The sequence below is a fragment of the Gymnoscopelus braueri genome, assembly GCF_963280865.1.
Source record: "Gymnoscopelus braueri genome assembly, chromosome: 2".
In the NCBI taxonomy this organism is placed as follows: Eukaryota; Metazoa; Chordata; class Actinopteri; order Myctophiformes; family Myctophidae; genus Gymnoscopelus; species Gymnoscopelus braueri.
The window spans coordinates 35,478,984-35,490,525 of NC_137604.1; the positions used below are offsets into that span (position 1 = coordinate 35,478,984).

The 11,542-nt window shown below is 41.8% G+C and overlaps 1 protein-coding gene across 4 annotated transcripts in view; it reads left to right on the forward strand.

Moving 5' to 3' along the window:
- Nucleotides 1-5,357: 5,357 nt before the first annotated feature.
- LOC308078395 (adhesion G protein-coupled receptor E5-like) overlaps nucleotides 5,358-11,542 on the forward strand; it is a 14,470-nt gene continuing 8,285 nt past the window's right edge. For 3 of the 4 annotated variants that reach the window (XM_080419545.1, XM_080419547.1, XM_080419546.1), the window contains exons 1-6: nucleotides 5,358-5,697; nucleotides 8,269-8,346; nucleotides 8,792-8,941; nucleotides 9,414-9,542; nucleotides 9,953-10,084; nucleotides 11,019-11,147. In XM_080419545.1, the coding sequence (XP_080275671.1) occupies nucleotides 5,667-5,697; nucleotides 8,269-8,346; nucleotides 8,792-8,941; nucleotides 9,414-9,542; nucleotides 9,953-10,084; nucleotides 11,019-11,147 (649 nt within the window). In that variant the 5' untranslated portion in view covers nucleotides 5,358-5,666. The remainder of the gene's footprint in view (nucleotides 5,698-8,268; nucleotides 8,347-8,791; nucleotides 8,942-9,413; nucleotides 9,543-9,952; nucleotides 10,085-11,018; nucleotides 11,148-11,542) is intronic. The other variant, XM_080419548.1, reaches the window with a different exon arrangement.

Genomic DNA, 11,542 nt, shown 5'->3' on the forward strand with positions numbered 1-11,542 from the left:
CAGCATGTTCAGTCTTACAATATATATTACATTATACTAATCTACCAATGGCAACACGAGTTTGAATGCATTCGTAGATACACGTATGTTGTGAGAATCTGCTCTGATTTCAGAGTGCTCTGGTGTTGACGTCATAGTATACTGGTAATTTATTTACAAATGATCATTTATTGGATCTTTTGAAATGCATTCAAATGAACGTTCATCCCATGTATAAACAGGATTATAGCCTGTTTTTTTTACAAGTAGATGCGTGTTGAATACTCCTCAAGAGTAGCAAAGAAGCCACAGCCATCCAGGACTGGACTGGGACCGAAATTCGTCCCTGGACGTTTTGGCCCAGACCGGCCCTCCACAACCAACTCTACTGACTCGCCCTGTTGCGGCACATCCAAACAAACAAGCCCTTAATACCACCACCGTTTTTATGAACAATATCCTATCCATATTCTGGAGCCTTGAGTAAAATAAATGATACTACACACAGCAACTCCACAACTTCACAACCCATAAATGATATCTCTGCTGTCCGGCAGAAACCAACTCCAAAATGTTAAAGAGGTGGTGCCATGGTTTTGCACTTTTTCTGTTTTTCATGTGTCTATGAGGTTGATAGAACTTCTAGCCTGATTATCAGCCTGAAGCTGCGTGGAGCTTCAGTCTGAAATTGGCTGCAATGTCCGCGATTACATGGGGGAGGGGATTGAAATTGCCCTAAACCAATCACAAGAGATCGACGGATCCTCCTACATCTGACGTCATCGCACAGCTTGTTTTAGCAGATATTCGCTGATTGGCTTGTCGTTAGACCACCCCCACCTACGACTTTGATTTGACAGATTTTTCTTCGATCGTGAAAAGCCACAGGCTGACATTATGACACCAGACCAAGAGGAGCTCACTCAGAGAGTGGGCGGGGTCTATGGTCTGGAACCAGGCTATAGAGCATCGCAGTTCCCGCCCACTTCCGGGTTTTTCCTGGTGCCGGAAGGAAAAGCTCAATGCATTTTTCCCATTGACATTTCCAAAAATATTTATATCAATTAATTTAAGCCTCGAATCAAGCCATCCAGGGTCCTGGTGAATCATGACCATAAAACGTTTGATTCTGTGAAAAAACTTTTTTGAAAACGGCAAAACAGAGGGTATTTATTAAATATAGTATATCATATCATTAAATATAAAATAAAAAAAATCACAGAAAAAAACGTTTTATGGTCATGATTCACCAGGACCCTGGATGGCTTGATTCGAGGCTTAAATTAATTGATATAAATATTTTTGGAAATGTCAATGGGAAAAATGCATTGAGCTTTTCCTTCCGGCACCAGGAAAAACCCGGAAGTGGGCGGGAACTGCGATGCTCTATAGAACTTCATTAAGCCCCCTGGTGGTGTTTTTAGGTGTTTTATGTCTTCTCTGACTATTTTGAGTTTCTACCTGGAGGCTGAAACCTTGAGGGTCAAACGTGCCAATAGAAAAACAGCCCTTTAGTGACATAGTAAAATTGTACCCGCCCCCTCATTATCATAAGACAACAGGTGTGGGCATGAGGAGGAGGAGGGACTAGGACAGGTGGGTCAGGGTGGTGCTAAGGTGGTGGAGGAGGTGCTAAGGTGAGAACCAGGTATACTTAATGAACTGGAGGCGTGTCCACATAAAACATAATTTTAACAATTTCTGTACACTTTTTTGAAAAAAATCTTCCTCCTAGTATAACCATAATACCCGATGATTATGTTTTAGGGGGGGAAAAAATCACTGAAAATCACGGCACCCCGTCTTTAATTTTTCAGGAAATAAAAAAAAATAAACAAAAAGTGGAGTTAGGAGGTTTTGTTCATCATTGATAAGAACAGCTAAATGGACCTCCAAGCTCACAATGAGGTTGCGGTCAAAAGGGGGTGGAGCCTGGAGTCAGCAAAACCAGCTAACTCCACTTCCCTTTGGTGGAGTTAGCTGGTTTAGCCGAAAGTTTGAGGATCCAATGGATTTAGCTGGTTTGACGAGAAGCGCTTTTTAATGCTTTTCATTGGTTCAATATTTTTTTACCAACACACAGACATAAAGGGTGTTCAATGGCCCTGATTTATGGAAAAAAAATGCAAAAGCGGACAGCTACGATATGATAGTTAGCCTGCAGTACTCACTAACAAGGGGAGTGTGTTGGTCTTATATAATGGGCTGGACTGGGCAACTCATTCCGCCCAAGCTCTCTGAATTTCCAAATTCAGGGAGAGCATACCGGGTGCTTTCCAGTGCTCTCTGAGCATATTTCCAAATGCACAAAATGTGTAATGGGGGCCATGCACTGCCTGGTCACCCGAGGCCACCCCCAGACACACCACTGTCACAGACGACACACGCAGACACACACAAACAAACACACACACACACACACACACACACACACACACACACACACACACACACACACACACACACACACACACACACACACACACACACACACACACACACACACACACACACACACACAGTTAAGTACAAACATAGGACATGCAGAAGATGTACGTGTACAAATAAGTGGATTAAAGGAAACCTTTCAAAGTTTAAGTTTAAATACTGATTTGAATTTATTGAAGATAGCAACTATCCTGAACTAAATCCGTGTGAACTCCAGATCCACACAATACAATTTAGCAGCGTGACATTTACTGTCCTTTTTTTTAACGCGACACACACACGACACACACACGCACAGGAAATGTCAAGGCATGCTGATTTCAAAGTTTAGGTCAAGACACAAGCCTAAAGGCGGTTACACACCGGCGAATATGCGAATATACGCAAAATTCTGACTCGTTCCGAATAATTAAAAGACGCTTTTTTCGCTCCGCGAAACTGGTGTGGAAGCTTGCATTGACTTTATAAGGTTTAAAAAAAAAACGTATTATTCTTATGAAAAAAATCGCCCCGGTGTGTAAGGACCTTAAGTCGGGTCAAGTTTAGAATTGAGAGTCAAGAGTGCTTGTGTTGGCGCTTGGATGGCGCAGTGGTAAAAGTAGCCACCACGGAGGTTGTGGGTGCTGGGGCGGCACCTGTCAGCAGGGAGTGTTGGGCGGGAGGAGTAGGACGAAGGCGTATACGTCCTCCCGGTGAGGGCTCCTCACTGGCAGGTGACTGGCAGTGACAACACAGAAATGTGTTTGGGGAGGAATTAATTGGCACAAAGACTAAATTGCGGATAAAAAGGGGGTAAAACATTATTGGCTACTCTAGATGAAAAAAAAGAGTGTTTGTGTTGTTATTGTAAGAAAACCTGTTTTGAAGAAGGTTAAAAACTTCTAAATACATAAAAATAACTAGTGCTTAGCATTCACCCACCAAATAGTAAACAGTCCTGTGTCCTGCACCAGGGAGATAGAAGGTTGAGAGAGAGTTGTTGCAGCACACTAACAATGAGTTGATGATGTGCCATGTCAAGTGAACCATAGAAAGAGACAAATGCATCACGCATGAACATGACATGAGGAGACACAGGCCTGCGCACACACCTGCAGTACATATGCATACACGCACACACGCACGCACGCACGCACGCACGCACGCACGCACGCACGCACGCACGCACGCACGCACGCACGCACGCGCGCGCGCACGCACGCACACACACACACACACACACACACACACACACACACACACACACACACACACACACACACACACACAGTCACACACATGCACATGCACATAAACAGACAACATTCTTTTTAACGAGAAGTGTCTGCTTTTAGTTATCTCATTGCTTACTGAAGGTACTTAAGATGCATGCTTGCATTTTCTCATCTCCTTCCTGTCTGCGTGTGCTTGTCTCTATGACTCTGTGTGCCTGGCTCCAACTGTCTTGTCTGTCTGTCTGTCTGTCTGTCTGTCTGTCTGTTTGTGAGTGAAAATGTAATATGACCGAATATCAAGATGAGGGAAAGAAAGTCCAGAAGCATGCACACATGCACACAGAATGACCGACCAGGGGAAGGGAAGGAAAGAAAATGTAACTGTGACAGTGTGCTCTATCTTAGCTGAAGTTAGCATGAGGGCCATGGCTTCTCTTGCTGTGTGTTAGGCTGAGAAGAATGCATGGCTGCTCACAGCTCATTACTGAATTAGTGAATTACTGACTCTCTGTGTGACCTTTGTGTGTGACTGCATTAGTACTACCAAAGGCATGCTGTTGCTAAAACATAATTACCCCTTCAGAATGATTTCAAGCACACACACATATAGACGCATGCACTCACAGCAGATAAACCTATATAATATCGATGTCACATGATTCAGAGTGTGCAGTTATTTACTTCTGTAACCTTGGTGACACTGTATACTCTGTGGTGTACTCGTGGTCTCTCACAGAGAGGCAGGTTCCCCACACCCCCATTCTTTCTCTGTTATTTGCTTTGTTGCATCATAATACACCCTTGATACAAGTGAATTGACACACGTGAATAAATGGAAAGGAAATATTTTTCTTTGTATGAAAAGCACTTTCAAACACAGTTCTGCGCAATCCATTTATTGCAACCAATGTTTTTTGCAATAGTGCTATATTGTTTCAGGCCCTGATTTCAGGATTTCTCCATTTATGGGATTTTTTGTTTTTAACTAAGTTTAGTTCGTTTTTTCCGTCCTGGGGGCTGAAAGCACACGGAAATATCACGAGAGGGAGCGGGGTGAGAGGGCTTGATATTTGGGGAGAAACACGTAGGAGTAGGGAGAGAGAGGGAGAGGGAAAGGAGATTGGATTACTTACTGGCAAAACTCAAGCATACAGCAGCAGCTGTTTAGATGAAGTGTTAGTCATGATGTCCTTCTTTCTCTACAACCCCCCCCCCATCTGTCTCTCTCTCTGTCCCAACTCCCCTCTCACTCTCTCTCTGCCCTAGTCTCCCCTCACTCTGTGTCACTAGTCCTCCCCCTCTCTCTCTTTCCCTGGTCTCTCAAGAGAGGGCTCTGTGAATAGCTACTGAAACAGTGCCCAGTAGAGCACAGAGGAAAGAACCAAGACCACAGAGAAAGACGGAGGGGTGGGGGCAGTGGCAGTATGACACAATACCAGTGTAGAGAACTGTGCTTCTGTTAGATACATAGTGAAAGAAAGGTGCAAGAAGAGGGAACTCAATGTGTGTATGTGACAGAGAGAGAGAGAGAGAGAGAGAGAGAGAGAGAGAGAGAGAGAGAGAGAGAGAGAGAGAGAGAGAGAGAGAGAGAGAGAGAGAGAGAGAGACCGAGAGGGAGGGAGGAGGAGGAGAGGGAGAGGAAATAGAGGGGCGGAGAAATCCAAGAGAAAGAGTGAGGCGGGCTCAGTTTGAGAGACTGGACCAGACGCAGACCAGACAGTGTGAGGAGGGGAAGAGGCTTTCAGTCTAACTTCTACAATCTAGATGAAACAGGGAATTACCGGATCATTTTGCTTCTAACTTGGGTTTTCTTTCACTTTCTTTTCCACCACGGCATCTTGGATTTTATGGACACTAGTTGTGGAATAGTTGAGGATTTTACAAAACAATTTTGAGGGCCCTTCCAAGAGTTCCTCTTATGTGTAAGGCTGTTGGTGTTGACAGAGGACCAGAGACTACATCAGAGCTGCTCTACACTTCTGATACAGTAATCAGTTGAGCAAGCTCAATCGGTCGGCCTTTGACATGGGGCCGGAGAGGGCGTTACTGATTATTGGTAAGTCTATCAATTAGTGTGTGTGTGTGTGTGTGTGTGTGTGTGTGTGTGTGTGTGTGTGTGTGTGTGTGTGTGTGTGTGTGTGTGTGTGTGTGTGTGTGTGTGCGCGTGTGCGTGTGCGTGCGTGCGTGTGTGTTCATGTGTTCTTTTTCAATGTGTGTCTGTGTGTGTATATGTGGCACATACACATACACAGACACATACTATGTGCATTGTGTCCAGTATTGGGTGTAAAGGGTAAGAACAGAAAGCATATTGTTCCACATACATGGAGGGAGAGTCTCTATTGACTGTCTGCTGTACTTCCACTAGTGGCTTCAACCAGTGCAATATAGTACAGGCCAGGGCACGGCACACACTTTGAAAGGCAGATTGTAGGACTGGTCAATTAAACACACTCCTCTTGTAGAGAAATTATCTTTCATTTCATTTTTGATTCTGCTCTTGAATTCAAGTCTTTTGCATGGCTGTTGCCAGGCTGATAAACTGCCAGTGTAACGTGTTTAAGACTGGCAGGGAGTGTTCAACCGCAAAGGAAGCAATAACGCAATCTTGCATGAATAAGATCTGTTAGGTGACAGTTAGTAGAATGCTGCGTCCAATTTAGTTTCAGTTCTGCCCGGTAATAGTCTGCTGTCATGCTGCTTGATCCTGGCAGAGGCTCATCCCTGTCTGTAGAATTATGACGAAAATTCACAAGCTATGATTTTTACCAGGATATCACTGGTGATGGTCTAGTTGAGTTTATTTGCACAATAATGTGGATAGAGACAGCAGGAAATGAAGGAAGCCTGAAGGGCTTATGTCTTCAACAAACAAATAATAAATAAAAAGACGTAATAATCTAACAAAACAAAACAAAACAAAACAAAACAAAACAAAACAAAACAAAACAACCATACAAACATACATAACACAAACATGCTCTAAAAACACAAAATGAAACAGGCATAAACAATAGAAAAGGACAATAAAAGAAAAACAAATTAATATGAAATGATCAGAAGCATCATACCATAAGTTTCAAGACAAAATCATATTCATAACTATGCAGCTCTACGTTTGATAAAGAATTGATCTGTAAATGGAAATATTTTTTATTTTTCTTAGTTTAACATGAGAGAATGTCTGATGATAAAATAAGGAAAGTGAAAATCAAGCTGCAAAAGTGCTAGTTCAGTTTGAATATTTCTTCCAAAAAGCCTATTGATGGTTTTGAAGGTCATTTACAATAAAGGATGTTATTCTTTACAGTAAAGGATGTTATTCTTTACAGTAAGGGATGTTATTCTCAAATAATTGTTTTGAGATTCTCATATTTACAGGTTTCTCCAGAATTTGTGAAGCCCAGAACACTAGATATTGGATGGTGATGCCAAAATGATTAGGATCCCCTGATTCATGTATTTAATCACTGTACATACATATTAATTACTACATTAAAGTTTTACATTGGTTTCGTCAAAGTCACAAAGAAGTTATTCAGCCTCTTCTTCCTGCTTCTTTGAGAAACTAAACTCAAAACGACCTCTTTAATCCTTTTCATTGCTTCTTTCACTATGACGAGATCGTGCTTCAGGGCATTATTTACAGGAAGTCAAGCATGTACACACACACACACACACACACACACACACACACACACACACACACACACACACACACACACACACACACACACACACACACACACACACACACACACACACACACACACAGGCAGTGTAGATAAATCCTTGCTACTGGAGGGTGGTGTTTTGTCTGCTTGTCTGTAAGAGATATGACTCTGAGTTAGTTATACTTCGTCATACGATGGTATAGCACGCCGGAAATAGCCGATCTACAAGCTCACAACGCCTCGTATCCGCAACGCGTTATGAGCTTGTAGATCAGCTGTTTTGGGCATGCGACACAGTTGTACGATGGGACATAAAATGGGCATTAGAAGCATCTCTGGAACAGGGGGAAGACCATTCATGAGTCATACAGTCCTACTGTCCTAGACCAGGTGACTAGTATCTGAGCTCAAGGGGCGATAGTGGTGTGCGTGTACATGTGTGCGCGCGAGCACTGAATTTGCGTGTGTGCGTGCATGCAATTATGTATTTATGTCTCTATGTATCTCTCTGTCCATGTGAATGTGTGTGTGTGTGTGTGTGTGTGTGTGTGTGTGTGTGTGTGTGTGTGTGTGTCCATATAGTTACAGTATTTCTTTATTTGATTTAATTGAAGTTTGAATTCATTCACCTAAACATATTTGGAGGTTAAGATGCTGTCAAAGTTAGGTTGACAATGCATCCAAGGCAGCACCTTATATCACTGTGAATGTTGTATAACTGTCCGTTTATGAAGGAAAAAAAGCTAAGAGGCTTGGGAGAAAGAAAGATCAAGTGATTAAACTAAACTAGATGCACCAGTGGGTGTCCAATACAAATATCTCTTCAGATATTCCCATTGCTGTTTTTTTAACAGCATTTTGTGACTAGAACGTTTCTGAATACTGTACTGGCACTGCTTGTCATGTAGTGTTAAAAACACTAGGGATTAAACGTGTCTTGTTTTATTCCACAGGGTTACTGTGTATGCTGAAAAGATGTGACTCCAGAGGGTGTGGAATAGGGGAAACAAAAAGTGATGGAAAATGTGTTGGTAATAATGATCTTTTATCCAGTCATTTGTTTTTGCTTATTTCTGTTGGTCAAATCTGTAAGGCACAATCCATGTGTTTCCCAATAAGTCAAAAATATAGTAGGCTACATTTTGGACCCTGGCTCTAGCCAACAAAATAAATATCTTTATATTTATTTTAAAGTCTAAAATATATTTTTGCCTATTTTAAATTTGGAAAAATGTACCATGCTAAAAAACACTACATGTGAGTAACTATCACTTCTTCACAACTGAGTGGACAGTTGGGGGCAGATGTATGCAATCCTACTGCAGCTGTGGAAGTTAAACTTAAAAGATCCAAGACACTCTCATGCAAAAAGTCTTTATGGGGCACGGCATAAAGGTCTTCCTCAATCTGGTTCTGATGTAATTATCTTCCTGTTTTGTTTCCTTCTTTTTTCTCTGTTTTTGTGTAAATGTACAGATTTGAATGAGTGTGAAGAAAATCCTGTTATCTGTGGAAATCATTCAAAATGTAGCAACACACATGGGAGCTATTATTGTCAATGCCTGGAAGGGTTCTCAGATGTGGGAGGTCAAGTCAACTTCACTCACTCGACAGGGCAGTGCCAGGGTGAGTCTGTGTGTGGAGACATGTGGTCCCAATGCCTTCTGTACTAACCTGCTTGCAGAACTACACCTGCACCTGTCAGTGATCAACCTCAGTACCCCGATGTCTGCATAGATGTGTTAAAAACGGGAAAAAAGCAGTTTCAGCTTTAAATTACACTCTCACTGTGTGTGTGTGTGTGTGTGTGTGTGTGTGTGTGTGTGTGTGTGTGTGTGTGTGTGTGCGCGTGTTTGTGTGCGTGCAAAATAGAAAAGACTGATGGTCATTGATCACCCATATTCCTTTACACTTTAGTGAACCTTGACCTGATAAGGTGTCTATTGGCTTCTTACAAAGCCGCAGCTTGTAGCCTAGGTGTATTTTGTGCGAAATGAAAATAATTCTACAAGGATATTCACCATTAGTTTAAGAGGTTACACACTTATTAGATATGGACATAATAATTTATGATTTCTCTTTTCTTTCTCTCTGGCAGACTTAAATGAGTGTGATAACAAGGAGAAATGTGGTCCATTTACCTACTGTACTAACCTGATTGGTAACTACACCTGCACCTGTATGTCAGGATACACCAACCTCAGTTCCACGGGTGATGGCTGCACAGGTATGAAAACAGAACAAAAGCTAAAACATACTTTGAGAGTTACATTAACACCAAAATTAAATTACAGAAATGAACATTCTTGCACCCCTCACTCTGTCCATCTCCCCTCTAATATTTGAGTCTACCACAATTTCCTATCCTCCACTGCAGGATATAGTATAGGTAATCTCACATAAATTGTCTCAGACACAAATGCAGCAAATGCTTCAACCGGTCTGAGTGCCTCAACACTCACTCCAAGCTGCACACATGAGAGAGAGAGTCAGGTGGAGTTGAGCTTGTAGCCTGGGTGTATTTTGTGCAAAATGAAAATAATTCTACAAGGCTATTCACCATTAGTTTCAGAGGTTACACACTTACTAGATATGGACATAATAATTGATTATTTCTCTTTTCTTTCTCTCTGGCAGACTTAAATGAGTGTTTGGACGAGGAGATATGTGGCCCGAATGCCTACTGTACTAACCTGATTGGTAGCTACAACTGCACCTGTGTGTCAGGATACACCAACCTCAGTCCCAACGGTGATGGCTGCCCAACAGGTGTGAAAACAGAACAAAAGCAAAAACATACTTCGAGAGTTACATTAACACTAGAGTTAAATTACAGAAATGAACATTCCTGCACCCCTGACTCCGTCTATCTCCCCTCTAATATATGAGTCTACCACAATTTCCTATCCTCCACTGCAGGATATAGTATATATAGTATCACAATATAGTATATACTATATACAATATAGTATATAGTATCAATATCACAGTGGCAGAAATCCTCTTCAAATTAAATGGTTCATCTGGTGTCTGGGGAAAGGGACACCTCCTCTTAAAGAGGCACTATGTAACTTTTTTATGAATAAAATATACTTTTGTCCACTCTGAATGGTAGAGTATGTTAACACAATATAACCTATACAATTGGGGTGGTTGTATTTTGTCTCCCTGCTCTTCTAGTGAGACATTTAGATTGTGTCAAAGGTCATGTCTCACCTAGACACAGGATCTGACCATTTTTACCTGATGTTCAAGTTTCAATGTATCCCCTCAGCAAGCAGGCAGGCTCTATTAACTCAATGGTAAAAATGTAAGCACTTATGCAGGAAACCAAGTTCAAATCTGGGGTATAAGAGGAAAGTTACATAATGCACCTTTAAGTTTCAAATGTTGGGATTTAACAGCCTGTAATGGTTGTACTGTATATTCTCTCTTAGTTTGCAACAAACACCAGAGAGACTTTCAGTTGTATAAGGATTTCCATGTTAGGTATAAGTCTAGAGCGTTTTTTTGTGTTTCCGTGGTTTGTATGTAAGCTTTTCAGACGTGCATCCGAATGTGTTTCAGTGGTGTATGCCAGTGTTCCATAATACATGTATGGGAGTTAAGTCTAATTTATGATTTGACATTTTTGACTTGTTGTTGAATGTTGTCTCCAACCCCCCTACCACCCACTACCTCCATCCCCTCCTGCACCATCCAGACATAGATGAATGTAAGGATGATGGTATTTGTGGCAAGAAGGGGACTTGCCAAAACCTTGATGGGAGCTACAGGTGCAATTGTTCGGTTGGATACAGTAACTACGGCAACAACAGGACCAAATGCTCAGGTGAGATCCATGACACACTTATGATTTTCAGTTCCCAACCCGTGTTCTCCATCTTTTTTTATTTTCAGGAGGGTGGGGCGGTGGGGGGGGTGCAGAGAGAGAGGGAGAGCAAGGAGAAATACATTGAAACCATTCTATTTTCATATCTGTTTATTTACGTAGAGACGTATAACATATTTCTTTTCACTATCTGATTTGCGTTGTAAAGAGAAACTACTGGAGAAACAGCTGTTAGTTAACCAGCTAGCAAGCGAGTCTATAGAAATATCCATACGTTGTTGTTGTTAGCACACCCCACCCTAGTGGTGTAAACAGCTCACTGGATGTTGACAAGGGTTGTCACACGTCTCCTAGCAACAATAGATACTTGAAATTAAGACAGAAACAACACACGA